Genomic DNA, 18944 nt, shown 5'->3' with positions numbered 1-18944 from the left:
GACAGAAAATCCATAGCAACCAATCACAGCGCTGCTTTCATGTTACCTCAGCGGTATAATATATAACAACCAATCACGGCGCAGCTTTCATGTTACCTCAGCGGTATAGTATATAACAACCAATCACGGCGCAGCTTTCATGTTACCTCAGCGGTATAGTATATAACAACCAATCACAGCGCAGCTTTCATTGTACCTCAGCTGTGTAAGAAATGAGAGCTGTGCTGTGATTGGTTGCCATGGGCAACAAAGACAGATTTTGCTGTAGACGGCCTTCATGAATGTGGAGCCGGCCTAGTTTTGTGTGGCCCATCCTGTAGATGCTGTGGTGATGAGCGTGAGACCTGGTGTGTAGTTACATAAGGGCTCATATCCACCACCGTGTTTTCATTGCGTATCACGCCATGTGATACATGGTGAATGGAGTCAGTGAAAGTCCGTGGCCCTTCATTGCTCCATGCAGACCGGCGTGTCCATGCGCACCAGGAATAAACACACCCCGCTGTATCTCTCTGCCGGCAGGGTGTACGGCTGTGTAATGTGTAAACGGCTGCAGGGATACCCGCAGCGCTCTACACATACGCCCGCGGACACGAGCCTGTATACACACGAGGGCAGACATGTATAAATATTAGATATATTATCCTTACTGAGCTCAGCCCCCTCCAGTGCACACATGTCACACAGGACCCGCGGGCTGACGCCGGACCACCACCTCATCTTATGGGGCCTGCCGGCCGTGCAGCGAGCTAACACTCACTGCAGCAGTGCAGAGTCTGATGACCCCCGATCCCCGGAGTCCGCATGTGCCATCCTGTACACAGCACAGATGCCGAAGGGAAAGTCAGGGGGTCACAGACTCTGCACTGCCGCCGCGGGAGCCGAGCTGCAAGCTACCTAAGTGGAATGCCTGTAGGGATGCTGAATAAGCAGATGCCTATAGGGGGCGCTGTTACTACTGGGACTACTAATAGGGTCACTTATTACTACTGCGGCTAATATAGGGGACACCATTACTGCTGGAGCCACTTTGGGGGGCACTTTTACTACTGGGGCCACCAATATGGGGGACAGTGTTACTCCTGGGGCCACCAATATGGGGGACAGTGTTACTCCTGGGGCCACCAATATGGGGGACAGTGTTACTTCTGGGGCCACCAATATGGGGGACAGTGTTACTCCTGGGACCACCAATACGGGGGATAGTGTTACTCCTGGGGCCACCAATATGGGGGACACTGTTACTACTGGGGCCACTATGAAGGCAATCATAAGGCTGATGTGGCCCTTGGTGACAGTGCGTTTGACACCCCCCCGGTCGTTCACTGCTTTACATCTGGCATGCGGACAACGTACAGACTTGATGCACCCGTCGGTCTAGGGTCTGGTCATTGGATGTCATTACTATTACACGTTTTGTTTAGTCCTTCAGTACATACTATTACTTCTAGTCACTTTTTGAGGGTTCTCGTCTTAAAACACGAACCCTTTGCTGCTAGACGGTCCGACCACAACTACATAATGTCTGTCCTGAACCCTGTCCGTCTGTCCTGTTTCATGTTGGTCTGTTTCTTGTAATCTCTTCTCTGCCTTCGCAGCATACAGCGACCTGGGCTATTATATCATTAACAAGCTGCACCATGTGGACGAGTCTGTGGGGAGCAAAACCCGGAAGGCCTTCCTGTACCTGGCGGCGTTCCCCTTCATGGACGCCATGGTGAGCAATGTTGGATCCTATGAAGGACTATGTAATGAGTTCCGTTACATTGTAGCAGCCTTGAGATTGGCCGTACACCCGTGGAACATTCTGGCTTTAGATGATAAATATTGATCGTTTTGGGAGGACGTTTTGTGCGGTATTGTATCAATCTATGATCTAATGATTATTTTTTCTTGAAGGCTTGGACCCATGCCGGCATTCTACTGAAGCACAAATACAGCTTTCTGGTTGGATGTGCTTCCATCTCCGATGTCATAGCACAGGTGCGTATATGTCATAACATAGGTGTGATTACTATGTTTAGCTTCACTGTGATGTCATGCACAGTTCTGATGTCATCGGACAGGTGGTTGTCATATTGAACTCATTCCTAATGATCTAGCACCGATCTCTGATGTCATAGCAGAGATGAGGATGTTGTATTCAGGTCATCTCTGATGTCATAGCACATGCAAGTGTGTATTCAATTAAGGGCATTATTTATGTCATAGCTTAAAGCTTACCATACACCTTGGCTATTGGCCAAATGAGCAGATGAACTTGTACACATGCATGGGGCCAGGGTAGTAGGCCGCTGCCAGATGCCTCTTAGTGTGGCCAATTTTCCTTAAAATATTGGGATTATTGAAATGCAAGATGTCTAACCCATTTTTTTCCCCCGGCAACTGTTGTCAGATGACAGCACCATACACACCTAATAAGTCCTTGGGGGTGAGTGTCGACTGACAGCTGTTTAAGGTCTATAGACAACTTAAAGGGGTTTTCCAATTGCTTCACAGCCCCTCTGTCCTCCCTGGTTGCTGCTGGCTAGGACATGTGACTGCTGCAGCCAATCACTAACTACATCAGTGACATTCTTTAGCCAGTGATTGGCTGCAGCAACCAGGAAGGACAGAGGGGCTGTGAAGCTATTTTAATTGGTGTGAAACCCCTTTTAGGAGCCAACAGACCTCACCAGCAGTCTACTATTTCGAGAAGATCATTAGTTAATGAAGGTGTCCCCTTCTCGAAATTCAATTTGAAAGTGTTGTAGAACATGAAGTGACCGGCTGGGAGACTAAGATGCGGATGTGAAGCTGTTACATTTGTCATTTGTTGGAAAGCCTGGAAGTAAGGCTACATGATGGGTAGCGCAGGAGGTTCACCCCAAGGGCGGCTTCACACAGCATTTTTTGGTAAACACACTTGCAGATCTTAATGCAATTTTTTTGCGCCAAAGCCAGAAGTAGATTAAAAAAAAAAATTTGCAAAAACCCGCTTTGTGCACTTTGACCTTTGTCGTAAAAATATAAATAAAAAAAACAACCTACATATTTGGTGGTATTGCATCTCGCCACGCAAAAACAAGCCCTCATATGGCCATGTGGACAAAAAAATAGTTATGGCTCGTGAAGAGTGGAGATGAAAATCCCCCCTCAAATTATTGCGCACTTACGACCAAAATAGGCCGTGTCATTAAGGGGTTAAGATCAGCAATGGGACCTTGAGATTCAGACAGTGAGATGCATTGAGGCTGTTGGTTAGGATTACTTTCCTGGCTCTCCGCTGTACTTCCATTATCCATCCCCCACAGGGAGGTTGCTCAAAGACCGCTTCAACATAAGTGACACAATACTTTTCTTTCCTGCCTTCAGAACTGGCGTGAGTGGAGGTAGAACTAGTGCATGGGGATGGCTCGGGTATATTGCAACGGTGTGAGTAGAGATAGAACTAGTGCATGGGGATGGCTCAGGTATATTGTAACGGCGTGAGTAGAGATAGAACTAGTGCATGGGGATGGGCAGGGTACAGTACAACGGTGTGTATGCAGGTAGAACTAATGCATGGGTATGAGCAGAGTACAATGCAATGGCGTGAGTGGAGACAGAACTAGTGTATAGGAATGGCCAGGGTACAGTGCACTGGCGTGAGTGGAGATAGAACTAGTGCATGGGTATGAGCAGAGTACAGTGCAACAGCGTATGTGGAAAAAGAACTAGTGCATGGGGATGGCCAGGATACAGTGCAACAGCGTGTATGCAGGTAGAACTAGTGTATGGGCAGGGTACAGTGCAACGGTGTATATGCAGATAGAACTAGTGCATGGGGATGGCCAGGGTACAGTGCAATGGTGTGCATGGGGATGACCAGGGTATAGTGCAATGACTTTATGCAGATAGAACTAGTCCTTGAGGATGGGCAGGGTACAGTGCAACAATGTGTATGCAGATAGAACTAGTGCATGGGAATGGGCAGGGTACAGTGCAACGATGTGTATGCAGATAGAACTAGTGCATTGGGATGGGCAGGGTACAGTGAAATGGCGTGTATGCAAATAGAACTAGTGCATGGGAATGGGCAGGGTACAGTGCAACAATGTGTATGCAGATAGAACTAGTGCATTGGGATGGGCAGGGTACAGTGCAATTGTGTGCGTGCGTGTGCGCGCGCAGGTAGAACTAGTGCATGGAAATGGCCAGGGTACAGTGCAACGACATGTATGCAGGTAGAACTAGTGCATGGGGACGGGCAGGGTACAGTGCAACAGTGTGTGTGGGGATGGGCAGGATACATTGCAACGGTGTGTATGCAGATAGAACTAGTGCATGGGGATAGCCAGGTACAGTGCAACGACGTGTATGCAGGTGGTACTAGTGCATGGTGTTGGCCAGGTACAGTGCCACGACGTGTATGCAGATGGTACTAGTGCATGGGGATGGCCAGGTACAGTGCAACGACGTGTATGCAGATGGTACTAGTGCATGGGGTTGGCCAGGTACAGTGCAACATCTCTTCTGGGTTCACCATGGCTGCTTTGAATGTTCTTACTGAACACTTTCTGCACACTGGCTCCATATATAAATGGTGTGAGAGGTAGCCGTCCACCTTTACCATACAGAGGTATGGGAGCAGTATTATTTAATGAGGGGAAGGTCTGATGCGGTTAATGATTATCTTCATGGATCTTGTGTTAATCACTCTCACACTTCTTGCCTATCTTTATGGCCTCTGGCCGAAGTCCACCAACCTGTAGAAGAACTGCGGGAATCAATCAGTGTCTTTGGGCAGAAAAGAGTCAATACTTGCGCTGTGATTTTCATCTATCCCTCCCAGCCATAAATGGGAGGATTTTATTTTGCTCTTGATTAGATCACAATGAATATTTACAAGTCTGGTTATTATTAACCCCTTAGTAACAAGCCTATTTTTTTACCTTATGAGTCAGGTAATTTTCATTGTTGCCTTGCCAGAGCCATAACTCATTGACATAGCTCAGTGATTCCCAACCGGCGTGCCGCGGCTCCCAGGCTGCCGATCAGCCATCTGAAGTTAAATGGGTTTTCCATGCAGCGCCTACTGGGATACACCACTGTCTGAGTGGAAGCACTACTCCGACCCCTGTATAGTGGCCGGCTCTTGTAATTGCAGGCGCAACTCTCAATAAAATGAATGGGACCCCAGTCTGCAATTACAAGCACAGCTCCCATTGATTTCAATGAGAGCTGCGCCGGCCACTACAGGCGCACTACACGGGGATGGGCGCAGCGCTTCTGCTCCGACCCCTGTGTATCCCAGCAAATGCTGCCTAGAAAAGCCCTTTAGGCTCCGTTCACACCGAGCAGATTTGCCGTGGAATTTTCATATTGACCCTCCGCACAGACATTCAGCGGCATTTACAGTAGCCGCAACATTTATGAGAGTTTGAAAATAGCGTCTGGGAAAAAATCCTCACAAAACCCAGAATGTCGCTTTTTATCGCCATTTCCGCTGCAGAGTTCTCATCTTAATGGGGGGGGGGGGGTGAACTCCGCACACAAAATACGCGATAAAACCTATCTCAAAACCTGCGCCTAATGGTGCGGGTTTTGAGGCAGACTTTCTGCAGCAGATCGGCCCCACGGGCTCCGCCCTCAGTATGCCTACATGTAGCCCAAATTCTGTGGATTTTTCACAATGGAAAATTTCCACAGTATTTCCACAAAAAAAGTGTGGATTATGTCGCTAATCAGCTGCACTTCCGGAGCTGGCTTCAGAAGATGGCGCGCTCTTCCTCACCTCCAAAGTCTTTTTCTCTCTGCACTGACTTCACCGGGCGCCTGGTGGCTTCTAGTGAGTGCCGCGCCGCTGGTCAGGTGATGACTGGGTGCCTGGAATATCAGTGGTTAAATCACACATTGTGACAAGCCCTGCTTACACCCGCTTCTGGTAAATTTTCTACCAGGGTGCCCCAAAGCTGAAAAGGCTGGTTATTTTGACATAATTGTATTAAAGGTTGCTTTTTTGGGGGGAGGGGAGAGCAAGTTGTATCTTTCAGTGGCCCTCTCTGTGGTATATATAATGTGTTGTATGATGATTACTGTGATACCAGGTTTATACGGATGTCTTTCTTTTTACTACTTTTGCACAATACAAACAATTTCTGAGACCCAGAACCTCTTCATTTCTCTGCAGCGGGCTCTGCGAGGGCTTGTTTTTTGCAGGAAGTGTTGTAGTTTTTATCGGTTCCAGTTTGAGGTACGTTTGGCTTCTCGATTGCTTGGATTGCCATGCGTGATAAATAACTAAATCAAATTTTTGGGGTGTTTTATCTATTTAACCCCTTCCTGCTCCAGGGCGAAAGTTTACGTCCTGGCAGCGGGGTACTTTCCGCAACAGGGCATAAACTTAAGTCCGGCAGCGGGAGCCGGCTATCAGTGATAGCCAGCCTCCCACTGCAACAGCGGAGTTGCATTGGAGATGTGCCCCCCGCTGTTAACCCCTTCCCTGCCGCAATCTATGTAGATCGCTGCATGGGAAGGGTTCACAGAGGGAGTGCGCTTCCTCTGTGACGTTGTCAGGCTCTCGCAATATAATCACAGAGAGCCCAGCTAGTTGCCATAGCAACAAGATGCCAGATACTGGCGTCCTGTATTGCTAGTGCCTGTGATCGCTGCAATAAGCGATAAGGCAGTGCAGGACAAAAGTCCTGCAATGCCCTTATCACAGTGATCATCAGTGCTGCAGTGTAAGTCCCCCATAGGGACACAAATGGTATACAAAAAAAATGTAAAAAAAACAAACCTTTTTAGATGCTTTTTCTTACATTTGTCAAAAAAAAATGAAGCCCCACATATTTGATATCGGCGTGTCCGTAACAACGTGTATAATAAGTTGCACATGCTTTTTATCCTGCACGGCAAAAAGCGTAAAAAAAATGCTCAAAAACTGAGGCAAAATGCAAAATTTTAGCATTTTGCCTCCAAAAAAGCGCAAGAAGCGATCAAAAAAGCCATATGTACCCCAAAATGGTACCAATAAAAACTACAGCTCGTCTCGCAAAAAATAAGCCCTCACAGAGCGCCGTACACAGAAATTTAAAAGTCACAGAAAGGTAAAGTTATGGCTTTTGAAAATGGAGATGAAAATGTGCTAAAAACTGTTGCGTCCTTAAGCCCAAAATAGGCCATGTCCTTAAGGGGTTAATAAGCTTTTCATGGGGAAAAATGTAGATTTTTTTTTTCTTTCTCTTTTTGTATTGAACTTTTTTGAAGGGGCCTAGAAGATGCAATGGTTCGATTGCTAGGATAGTACACTGCATTACTTATGTAGGGCATTCTACTAAGCCTATGACAGCAGTTTGTTGGGCTGTTAGTACCTACCTCTGGCAGAGTCTGAGTTAGGCCGCCTGCACACGAGCGTTCCGGATTCCACTCGCGGATTTTCACGCGCGTATGGTACCTAAATGTGCTTGCGGATAGGTGCGGATGCGTGAAAAATCACGCGCGGATATACGCGGATGTGTGGCGGAAAAAAACGCGCAGAAAAATCCGGAATACACCCTTATTGTAAACCCAACCCCTAGAGAACTGCCCATTCCCTGGAAAACAGCTTAAAAACCAACACCCAGACTCCGTTCTGTCCCTCTTGCTTGTGTGAGCACCGTTAAATTATTCTGGCAACATGCTTTCACCCGGTGAGCAGATGTCTTTGTGGGCATGGTTGATCCATGTAACTTTTTTCGGACGTACTGCGGTAACGGAGGAGGAAGAGCCCCCCAGGAAAAAAAGGAGGTACTGGGTGCACCCTGGCTGGTGTCTGCTGGCTGCTCTCTGGTAGATGAGGGGACTGAAAGGACAGATCTGCAGTTGAAATGTGCCTGTGAAGCTCTGTGCTGTGTGTTGGGACGCCTCCTACCATGCCTACTTCCTGTAGTCATAGCAACCAGTGACTCCATCCGCAGCTGCACTCCAGATGTACTGCGTGAAAAAACGCACCCATTCACTTGTATTGGAGGCTTCACGCGCATGATCCGACCAAAATTAGAACAGGTCGCAGATTTTTTCACTCGCGTGAAAAAACGCGATACACATCCGTCCGTCTGGGGACAACTGCGGATCCTCATAGGAGTATATTGGCTGCGGTCTGGGGCGGATTATGTGCCTAAAATCACGCGCTTGAAATTCTGCTCGTGTGCAGGCACCCTTACATGGCAGACATGGAGGCCCATTAGGGAGGTCAGTAAGAAGGTGTCTTGTCTGTCACTAAGGGGTTAATGTGGCGTTTACATCCACATCCCTTCTTCTATCCTATCTGTTCCAGATTCACAAGGTCGGCCTATGTAGACAGATGAGTTGACCTCCGGCATGCCTGGCGCACACAGAGGAATGTAATCTTCTCCCCACTTGTTCACTTTTCTGTGAATTTTGGGTCTTGACCCTTTCAGTTCTTCCTGCCAGTATAGTGGTGGTTAGTAGTACTGAATCTAAGCCTCATCGATGGGCTCATTTTGCTGCCGGATCTGCCTGGTAGACTACAGTATTAACCTCTCACGTAGGCCATATGACTACTGGACTGCGAGGCGATATCACATGGGTGGTCACTGTGTCGGACCACAAGCCGTGAGCCAATGTGATCTGCCTTACTCATACTAGTGTGGAATAACCTCCGGAAACAGCATACAGAGGGCCTCTTCTCTAGCAGGAATGGACGCTTGTAGCCACCTAGACGGCACCTGTCTCTTCTCTGCATCAGGTGACCGTAGTCTCCCAACAGATGGAACTTGGAGTTCTGCTCTGGAGTTCAACATTACAAGACAATTGGGGACAGACATTCTGGATGGTGGCAGATCCCCGGCTGCTGGATGCATATAGTGGCACTGCGGGCACATTTGGCCTCCAGTTGGCATTTTGACTCTGTGTTGCTGGAGGTCACTGACCATAGATGAGCCTAGCGGTGGCTTTTATTAGGACTGACCTTCCCGCCAGTACACTGCTATATCCGTAGGCGCCACTTACCAGACATTGTGTTTTATGGAAGAGACCTATATGTACAGAGATGCTTCCTCTTGCCAATATTTGGGATTGTGTGACCGTTGTACCCTCCTGTCACCTTCATATCCAGATTTTGAAAAAGTCCGTCTTGGGAAGAGATTAAAGTTCTTCAAGGAGATTTCTAGTTGCATGTAAATAAATCGGGCTATGTTCACATTTGCGCTACAAGTTCTGTTCCTTTATGGCAGGATAACTGAATCCAGCAGCTGAACTGATCCATCTTATGATGGCAGCGGACAGAGCCCCTCGAACATGCGGGGTCCGTCTGGGGAAATGCTGGACCGCCGAGTGGAAACCAGAGTAAATGTTGTACCATGCTGCGCTGATCGCGGCGGATGTGATCTGTGAGAAATGGTCCTCTCCTTCCAAACCTGCACATCTATGATGTGATTATACGTGCTGCAGTGCTAAAGGGTTAAAATATAGATTTTTTTTTTATTTTTTTATTACAAAAGTCCATTTTCTTGCGTAGAAGATAATCAAACCAGCAAAAAAAAAAAACGAGTAGCCGCCCAAGACAGGTTGGATTACCTTGTAAGGGGGTTCGTAAAGTCTGGCCTTGCTTAGGGCGCCTGCAAGCGGCCAGAGTTACATAGTAGAATCCAGAGCGGGCATCCGCAGCAAATACCTGCCATAGCATCCTATGTAAAGCCGCTTCTGCCTGCCCACAAGCAGAAATCAATCGCGGGGGAAAAAAACTCGCAGCATGCTCTATTTTAAGACTGATTCCGCAATCATCATTGCAGGATCCGAGTCATCGCCTTGCAACGGCGCAGCATTATCTGGACTGTTCATGTGCACCGGAGTATCCGCAGTACAGAGAAGAATGCAGACAGGTATGCAGGGGTCACCGGCCGGCCCCGGGTCAGATTCCACTGCGGGATCCCACATGTGGACTTGGACCCGGCCGTGTGCAGGCGGCCTTATTGGACATATGAACACTGGTATCTGCCGAAGTGGCCTTCAGTAAGGAATCCGTTACCGGTGTATTGCGGTGTAGTATTTCCTAGCAGATATGTTATTGCACACCTTAGAATATCTGCCGGTGAGCCGCTTCCCAACAAATAAAGCTTTATACCTGATATTTATCATCACACTGACATTAGAGCGCAGTCTGCGGCTCGAGGCGTCCAACCACTGCGACATTTCCTGCAGCCGGTTCCTCCCGTTCTGTGGGCCACAGGAGCCGCTTCAGGGGTTACAGCTTCCCTCCCCCTCGGATTACCTTGTCTGTTCTCTGCTGTATTCAGTGACCCTGATTTTATCACTCCGGACATTGTCTGTTTGCCTTGAGGATACGATGACCAAGGTTTGTTGTTTTTTTGTTTTGCAATCAAACCAGAACAATTTCCGTAGCCCAACACAACTGATATATAAGTGGTGCCGCCGCCGCCGCCGCGCAACCGTCTCCCAATTATCCAAGCCCCGGAATACTAGTAGAATCAAAACACTTCACAGGAGAACGGAAGGTCAGCCGCCTGTGACCTCCAGCTGAAGAGGCCTTTGGTGATGCAACATGGCAATCGCCGAAAACACACAACTAAATTAACCCCTTAAGGATGCAGCACTTTTTTTTTTCTTTCATTTTCAGATTTTCCTCCCCAATTTTAACAAGTCCTAACTCTTGTATTTACCATCCCCGTAGATCTCAGTGGTACTACTTAATCTACAGAAAAATGTACAAATTTTTAAAAGTGAAATAAAAAACACGCCACAATTTTGCAGTCTTTAGAGTGGATCTTGTTTCTATGGTGAACACACTGCAGCAAAAATGACATCACTTTATTGGACGGGTCGGTACGATTACACTGAAACTTTTTATTGCTTTTTTTTTTTTCTTAGATCACTGTGCAGGATAAACAATGCGTTATTTTGATAGATGAGACTTCTATGGGTGCAGTAATGTTTGTTTTTGTATTTTTTTTTGTAAATATAGGAAAAGTTGGTTTAAACTTTTTTTTTTTTGCCATTTTCATAGAGCACTTTGAACTTTAACTCTTTTGCTCCCTTCTGTCAGTTTATCAAGCCTCACAGCAGGTATGGCTTTATGGGCGATCTGCAATGACAAACCTTCGGAAGGCCCCTAGCTGCCATGGCAACCAAACGGCCCCCTGTATTCTCACCGCGAGGGGGGCGTGTTGCTGACATCCAAAACTCTGATTGACGCATTTAAATGCCACTGTCTGAATCAATGACTGCATTTAAAGGGTTACCAACCACGATCAGCATAAGTGCTGATCACGACTAATGTGTGCATGTTGTATGGAGTGGAATCAACCCGACCGCCCTCCATACAAACTCCGAACCTTCATGATGTAACTGGACTTCACGGAGCATTAAGGGGTCCTCGGGGAGCTGTTGCTCCTGCTGACATTCTGTTTAGTAAATACTTGTGTTCCCTGTAAAACAACAATTCTGGAGCACCTTTCTTATAACTCTGTCTTGTGCCGCTTTCACATCTGCGCTGGACTCTCCGTTTGGAAGTGCCGTCGCAGAGTCGGCACAAAATACCGTTAAAAAAAAAACGCTGCAGGCAACACTTTTGCCCGGTAAAATGGCAGATGGCTGCGCGGAAAGCGATCTGACCCCATTGGATACCATAGAGTCCGTTCGACCAGGGGATTCCTCTTTCATGCTCCCTGAAAGTAGCAGGAGCCCCTGACTTAGATGTGAAGCAGTCTAAGACCAGAACATGTGGTTCTCTCTGGCAGCAGAGCTTCTCTTGAAGTTCTGTAGTTTAATTGGTTCCCGTTTGAGGTATCGGTGAGCTATGGATTGCTTTCTAGGAGGTGAATAAAAAAAAAAAAAAAACAATTCCTGCATTTCTTTTGAAGTTACTTTTACAGCGTTCACAATGTACGATAAGTAACACAATAATATTGTCCGGGTGTTCTAAATACTAAGTGTTGTGTTTTTATTTTGTGTGTTTTTTTTTTTTTTTTGCTGGATGTTTCTTTTAATTTAACCTTTTTATTGAACTTTTTTTTTACGCTATTTTTTTTTTTTTAGTCCCTCAAACGTGTAATCTTTCGCTCGTTAGGATAGTACACTGCCTTACTTGTAGTGCATTCTACTAATCAGTAGCATATTAGACTCTGCCAGAGGCGGGGCCTAATCGGCTGAGTTACATGGCAGACATGGAGGCCTTCAATTGGTACTTTGCAATCGCACTGCAGGACACCGATGGGTGACAGAAGGAGCCCCCTCACCCTGTCAGACTGCTGATTCTTTTCCTGGTTGTTAAAGCTGGAGCCTGGCATTCAGTAGTTCGCTAAACCACCGCCTTTAAAAAGATGTACGTGCAGGTTTAACCCCCTTCAGTGGCAGGCTTATTATTACCATGTCATGCCTCACAGGGCAGGTTTTTTAAATGAGTCAACCATGCATTAAAACCCAGAACATTTCAGATGACCGCTCATTGCTCTGCACATTTCAGCACTAGAGCTGTCCACGGAAATCTTTCGGGGTTTAACTGCATGGTCAGTGCAGCAAGCCCTGGAGATTTTCCGGGTGTGCCACTAAAGGGGTTAAAGCTCATTAGTGACTACAGTAAAAAGGCATATTGGTGGTCACAAAGGGGTTAAGGTTTGCCTGGACATGGCGTATGGGCTGACACTGAATTGATCAAATTGCATAAGGCATGCAGAGTTCTTAGTGCAGAGTTAGTATAAATGATAGTTGGGCAGTTTTCTGCAGGTGTTGGTGGTGTGGGGGCTGAAGCTCATGGTCGTTACTGTATGTCATTGTGCACCTTCACACTTTAAAAGAGTCTGCAAATGCAAGAGATACATTGTTTTCTATGTATGCAGTGTAGGGACACACCCCTTTGACATGAAGAATGGTAACACCTGGTTGTCAATTTATTCCTACATTTGTAGGAGGCATAAGAGGAGCAGCACAACAGGTCTAAGAAGAAATGCTTCAGATTTGTTCTTTTATAGGGAATACAACCATTTACTGAAGTCGAGACACGTGTGACAAGTCCTCGAACTGAAGGATGGGTGAAAGTACAGAATATTTATGTTTGTAAATAGTAGATTCCTGATCTTTACCCTATCGAGATGTTGTGGCCTGAAGAGGGCTGTGCACGCAAGACACCCCAGAAATATCAATGAAATGAAATGCATTTGTACGGAGGGATTGTCCAATGTTCCTCCCCGCGTTATGCAAATGTTATTTGCAACTACAGAAAATGTTTGTGGGAGGTGACTGGTGCTGAGAGAGGGGCTCTAGGGTATTAAATTCAAGGGTTCACTTACTTTTTCCCCCTTATACTTGCTCAGCTCAATAAGACCTGACTAGTACAACTGTTGGTTACTAATTTAGTTCAGTGCTTTCAAAATCCCAAATTTTATTGCTTTCAACGAGATTTTTTTTTTTTTTTTGTAGTACAGCAAAAAAACAAACCTAAAATTTGGATTGTTGCAATCATGCAGACCCGCAGAATGAAGTTGTACAAACGATGCTCCACCCCCAGCCCAAGATGGCGGAATTGTTTTTTGTTTTTTTGTGCTGAAGGCTTGTGTCCGAACCTTCTGTGCTGCTATGGGTCCGAGGGAGGCCACTTCCTACCACAGCATGTCCTGCTCACGGGTTATTCAGGATTTGCACTAGCCTGTTGTCTAACAATGTCCAGTGATATTCGTGACCGTTGATCTACTACCCTTTTCTAGAAGCTCCCTGACAAATCGCGTCTATGAACATATGCCATGCACCTTACAACACCAGGGTGCAGTCCCTTCTAGGACCGCTCCAGTCCCCTGTGCACAATCCATATTGGGGTAATCTCCTCTTTTCACAAGTACCACTTCAACTTTATCTTGGAACAGCAGCACAAATTTCAACTTGACTTTAAACTTTTGGACTTCTTTGGGTCTAGTTGGCTTCTGCACCGTTCCTTATGTGGGAGGAGAATAACTAGAGATGCTGTTTTTTGGTTCAGTCTTGACTGCTTTGGTCACCTTGTAGACGCCATCCCTTCATATTCTGATTCTAAACTAGTTGATGGGCTACCAGTCCTAATATGATGCTGAGCTTGTTGTGGGACTGTGTGCAGCCGCTGGCTTGGTCTGTTGGAGTCTTCAGCCTCTGCTGCTCTCGGTTTTTAATTGAGTGATCCTGCTGAGAGATTCCAACACATCTTGGGGTGGCTTCACACCGGTGTTGGGGAATGCGCTTTCCTCTTCCATTCGGGGAGCAGGAGAGGGGCATCCCTGCGGCCAAACAGCTCCATCTCTGGATGGAACCAAACCACGCTGGATGGACCTATTCACTATAAAGGTGTCCATTTACTTTCCACCCGGCTGCCTGGCGTTTTTCTTTTGATATTTTGAACCGGATCGGTGACGGAAGCTCCGACTAGGAGGTTCCAACGCAGATGTGAAGCCGGCCGTACTTGCTTCAATTTAATAGTTGCACTGTAAAATCCCGTAAGCACCAAGTATAAAGCTGGACATACACCTACCATGTACCCAAACCCGCTGACTTTGATGGGATAAGATGACACTTTTGTGAGAGACCGACAGTGTTGGAGTTTAACGTGCCCGCTCCTTTGTTCTGTGATGGAGATAAGCAGCTGCCAAAGTAGTCTGGCAAAGAGACACTCTGCATCAGGAGGAGAAGCTGTCCATTAATACTACTGCCATTGCTCTCACTTACGGCGCGTGGAAAGGGTTTTCTGATTATGCAGTTCCCTTTTAGCCTCTGAAATGTTACCTTATATCCATATAGAGAGAAACCATTTACAGAATCCTCAGTATGTGACTCACTAGGATGCCACAAGGCCTCTGGGTTCTTCTATCTAATGAAAGCTAGGACCTATCATTAACATTATTTTCTAAACTTTGGATAAACTGGTTTTACCCTGAAGTAGCCGATGGCTATTTAGTTCCAGCTTTAGATAATTGAATTCACTCCACCTAGAAGTTTATTGTTGTTTGGCTGCAGAACCCGTCCTGCGGTTCCATCTTGGGCAGATATACAAATGATGAGAGTTGTGGTGATTAGATGGACGGTCTTGTCACCTCAGGCCCTAAAAGTGGTTCCCCCCATGGCCTATAAGAGGCTCTCGGAGGCTCCTTGTGTGTAGTGACCTCTTCTGCTTGTGTAGAGCTTGTTGACCACTAGACGCCTTTACGACGCAGAGAAGAGATTTCACCCGGTTACCAGAGGGGGGCGCATTATTGGGATGGGAGAAGCTGGATGGTCGTATCCATGGATTGTCCCCCACCAAGCCATTCTGTCCAAACTTTTAGGGGGTGTTGGATCCAGGGTATGGGGGGAACACAAGGTGACCGGGCTCAGGACCTCCTACAGACCACCAGTAGAGAAGAGCGTCTGACCAGACTGTTAGGTGTTGGGACCAGTGGCTATGTGAGAGCACACAAGGTGACTGGGCTCAGTACGCCCCCTACAGACCACCAGTAGAGAGGAGCATCTGACCAGACTGTTAGGAGGTGTTGGGACCAGTGGATGTGTGAGGGCACAAAAGGCGACCGGGCTCAGGACCCCCTACAGACCACCAGTAGAGAGGAGCGTCTGACCAGACTGTTAGGTGTTGGGACCAGTGGCTATGTGAGGGCACACAAGGTGACCGGACTCAGGACGCCCCCTACAGACCACCAGTAGAGAAGAGCATGTGATCATTCGACAAGCTTCAGCAGCTCCAACTGTTTTGTCTGCCATGCAGAGACGGGGCACCATCGTTACACCCCTGTGTCTGTCGGAAGCATTTCCAGGCGCTTGGCTGAGGTACATTTGGTCTCGTGGGCCCCAAGGAAGATTAACAGAACCACGCAGAAATGCAAATACATTCACTGCAGTGTCAGGCCGCGCTTCGGAGCTCAATACAAATCCAAATGTAGAAGGACCACGGCGCTCTGCTATTGCAGTAAATAAGGCCGGGTTGACATCTGGGCTGCATCCTCGGGTCGGAGGTTCCGTCGCAGATCTGGCACCAAATACCAGAAGGGATAGTCCTGCACGCAGCGCTTTTTCTTTCAGGAAAGTGCAATGCAGCTAAGCGGAAATTAAACAGCCGGTTATAGTGAATGGTGTCCGCTCGGCGCGGTTTGGTTCTATCATAAGACGGACCCGTTTGGTCCGGGGATTCCCCTTACCTGCTCCCCGAACAGAGCAGGAAAACTGAACTCAGAAGTGAAAGCTGCCTAAATTGTTTCCTTTAATCATCAAACTATGATCATCGGAGCTGTTAACCCTTTAAATGCCACTGTCAATTCTGAATCCCCTGAACCAATGTTTCTAGGTCTCGCGATGAGATCACAGGGGGCCGCATGGCTGTCATTGCAGTCGGGCCTTTTGAAAGGCCCCAGGGCTGTCATGGCATAATTCCTATCGAGCCATCTCTGTGGGGTGGCTTGATGGACTGCTTGTCCGATCGCAGTATGATGTAATGCTGTGGCATAATATCATACAACAGGAGCGATCAAAGCATCGCAAGTTGTGGGCCCCTGTGGGGACTAAAGTAAGGAGTAGATCAATAAAGTTTTACTAATTATTAGAAGAAAAAAAGTAATTAAAAAAAAAAAACTAAAAAGAAACCTTTTACCATATTTACAATGGAATATAAATAAAACAAAAATGCATACTTGGTATCGCTGCGTCCATAAAAGTCCGATCTGTAATGCATTATTTACCGCGCACAGTGAAGGTGGGCAGAAAAAAATAAAGAACTCCAGAAATGCGTGGTCATGGGGGTCAGAGTGCAGAAACGGGAAGAGTTCCTTTTGTACTTCTTGTAAAGTAAAAAAAAAAAAAAGAAATCTGCTGAGTGCGTGGATTTTACGGTTACTTCTGCGCTTGGATCCTTTGCTATCCTGGGCCCAGGCTGCTTTCTAGCTGATTAAGTGGGTTGTCTGGGACCTTAACAAGTGCTGACCTCCCTCCGAGGGCCCACCGTTGGGCCAACAGTGCGGATCGCGGTCCATATTGCAGCAGCCTGGTTCAGTAACGCAGTGCGGTCTGTGCCTGCCGTAATACAGCCGGTGTGAGCCGCAGCAGGTAAAACCACCTCATATAGTGCAATATGGGCAATATAAAAGCTGCTGTTAAAACCTTTTTGCATATCTTATGTCGCCTGACGGGTCCACCTAAAACTGGTTTAGCTACCGTTTACATGTAAATGTTATGGTCCTTTTATTGGATGTTGACAAACTTTATACATGCACTCTTAATTACTGGTTAGCTCACTTGCATATACAGTGACACCTCGCTCAGTCGACTATCCAAAACTGCCCTAAAAAGGGCTCATCTGGGGTTGTCTTCTCACAGCTGATGGCCAGTTAGTATAATATATGGTGGAACGTGTAAAGGGGTTTACCAGGCAGTGTCGCTGTCATTGGCGGGATACACCGGGGTTGGAGTGGAAGCCGCTGCTCCGTCCTCTGTGTAGTGGCCGCTGCTTGTAATTGCAGGTGCACCTCTCATTGAAATCAATGGGAACCCAGCCTGCAATCACAAGCACAGCTCCCATTGATTTTAAAGAGGGCCGTATCTGCAATTTTGAGCGCCGGACACTACATCTGGGTTGCAGCAGCAGCTTCTACACCAAACCCAGTGTAGTCAGCACTGACAGCCGACGCTGCATGGAAAACCCCTCTAAGATCTATTAAAGGAAACTTTAGTGTGGATAAGAGGGTAGTCTTTAGGAGAGGATTCACTGTACCGGTTTCTCATGGACTATCTAAATGAATGATGAGAAACGATTTGCATGGCACATACTACAAAGACCTAGCGTGCCACCGTCAGCCAGAAGGATCTACAGGACGATGAAGTCCAATTCTTGGTTGATCAGCCTGATGAAGGGGGCTTCTGTGCTCTGACACTTGCAAGCCTACTTGTTCTGGTCGGCCAATAAAGGGGTCGCCCCTGTAATACTTTAGTACTTACCAGCTTAGTAAATCTATGGCGTGCCACGGGGGTTTAGACCTTGCTGTACACAATGGGGTGTGCGTACATTGTCACAAGGGCGGGTACATAATCCCTGCATGTCTGTGCCTCCGTAATAATGCTGCTTTTTATCTTCCTCCTTTCTAGGTGGTGTTTGTCGCCATCCTGCTACACAGTCACTTGGAGTGTCGGGAGCCGCTGCTCATCCCCATCCTCTCCTTATATATAGGGGCGCTCGTCCGCTGCACCACATTGTGCTTGGGATACTATAAGAACATACATGATAAGATTCCGGAGAGCAGCGGCCCAGAGCTGGGGGTAAGTAGGAAGACTCTAAAATACTTAGGACTGAAAGTAGGTGACCTGCTGAGTCCAAGTGTCATGCTTACCTCCCCATCATCCCCCGGTGTGAGAGCTGGAAGCTGCAGTGTATTGAGCCGCTGCTAAGTAGTCCGCCCATTATAAAATTAGAACAGGCAGACTACTTAGCAGCGGCGCTCAATGGATTGATCAGCGGCTTTCAACGCTCACACAGGGTGAATGACTGAGGTAAGTATAACACATCTCCAGACTCAGAGGGTCACCTACCTTCAGACATAAGTTTGGATCATAAGACTAAAAGTAGGTGACAGGTTCCCTTTAAGGAATAACTGCGCCGTCTGCCATCACCTGGACCTCCAACTCGCAGAATAAGATCATGGAGAATGACTAAAGGCAATCTCCGGAAACTTGTACCTATTCATTAGGAAGCCCTTAAGAACTCCTAATGAATATTTTTTGCCACTGCCGAATGCCAGGCTCAAGCTGGAGCAGGTTCACTCGGATGGACGTCTGCCAGCTAGTGATGCCAACTGAAGGGCTGTGGGCGCTGATGTGATACATGACACCGCCACTTCTCATTCCCAGAAGAGGAGATGGCTACTAGTTATCAGCCCTGGATTGCAAGGAGGAAGGAATGACTTTGCAGAACTTTAACCCCTTAGGGACACGGCTCTTATTTTTTTCTTCCATTTTTGGTTTTTCGTCCT

General features: G+C 47.1%; 1 protein-coding gene across 1 annotated transcript in view; it reads left to right on the top strand.

Moving 5' to 3' along the window:
* ANKH (ANKH inorganic pyrophosphate transport regulator) overlaps nt 1-18944 on the top strand; it is a 115025-nt gene that overhangs the window by 60997 nt on the left and 35084 nt on the right. Inside the window, exons 3-5 of the mRNA XM_066579195.1 lie at nt 1599-1717; nt 1900-1983; nt 18064-18234. Coding sequence (XP_066435292.1) covers nt 1599-1717; nt 1900-1983; nt 18064-18234 — 374 coding nt within the window. The remainder of the gene's footprint in view (nt 1-1598; nt 1718-1899; nt 1984-18063; nt 18235-18944) is intronic.

The sequence above is a fragment of the Eleutherodactylus coqui genome, chromosome 9, assembly GCF_035609145.1.
Source record: "Eleutherodactylus coqui strain aEleCoq1 chromosome 9, aEleCoq1.hap1, whole genome shotgun sequence".
In the NCBI taxonomy this organism is placed as follows: domain Eukaryota; kingdom Metazoa; phylum Chordata; class Amphibia; order Anura; family Eleutherodactylidae; genus Eleutherodactylus; species Eleutherodactylus coqui.
Note: the sequence above shows the minus strand (reverse complement) of the source record. Positions and strands in the feature narration are given on the sequence as shown.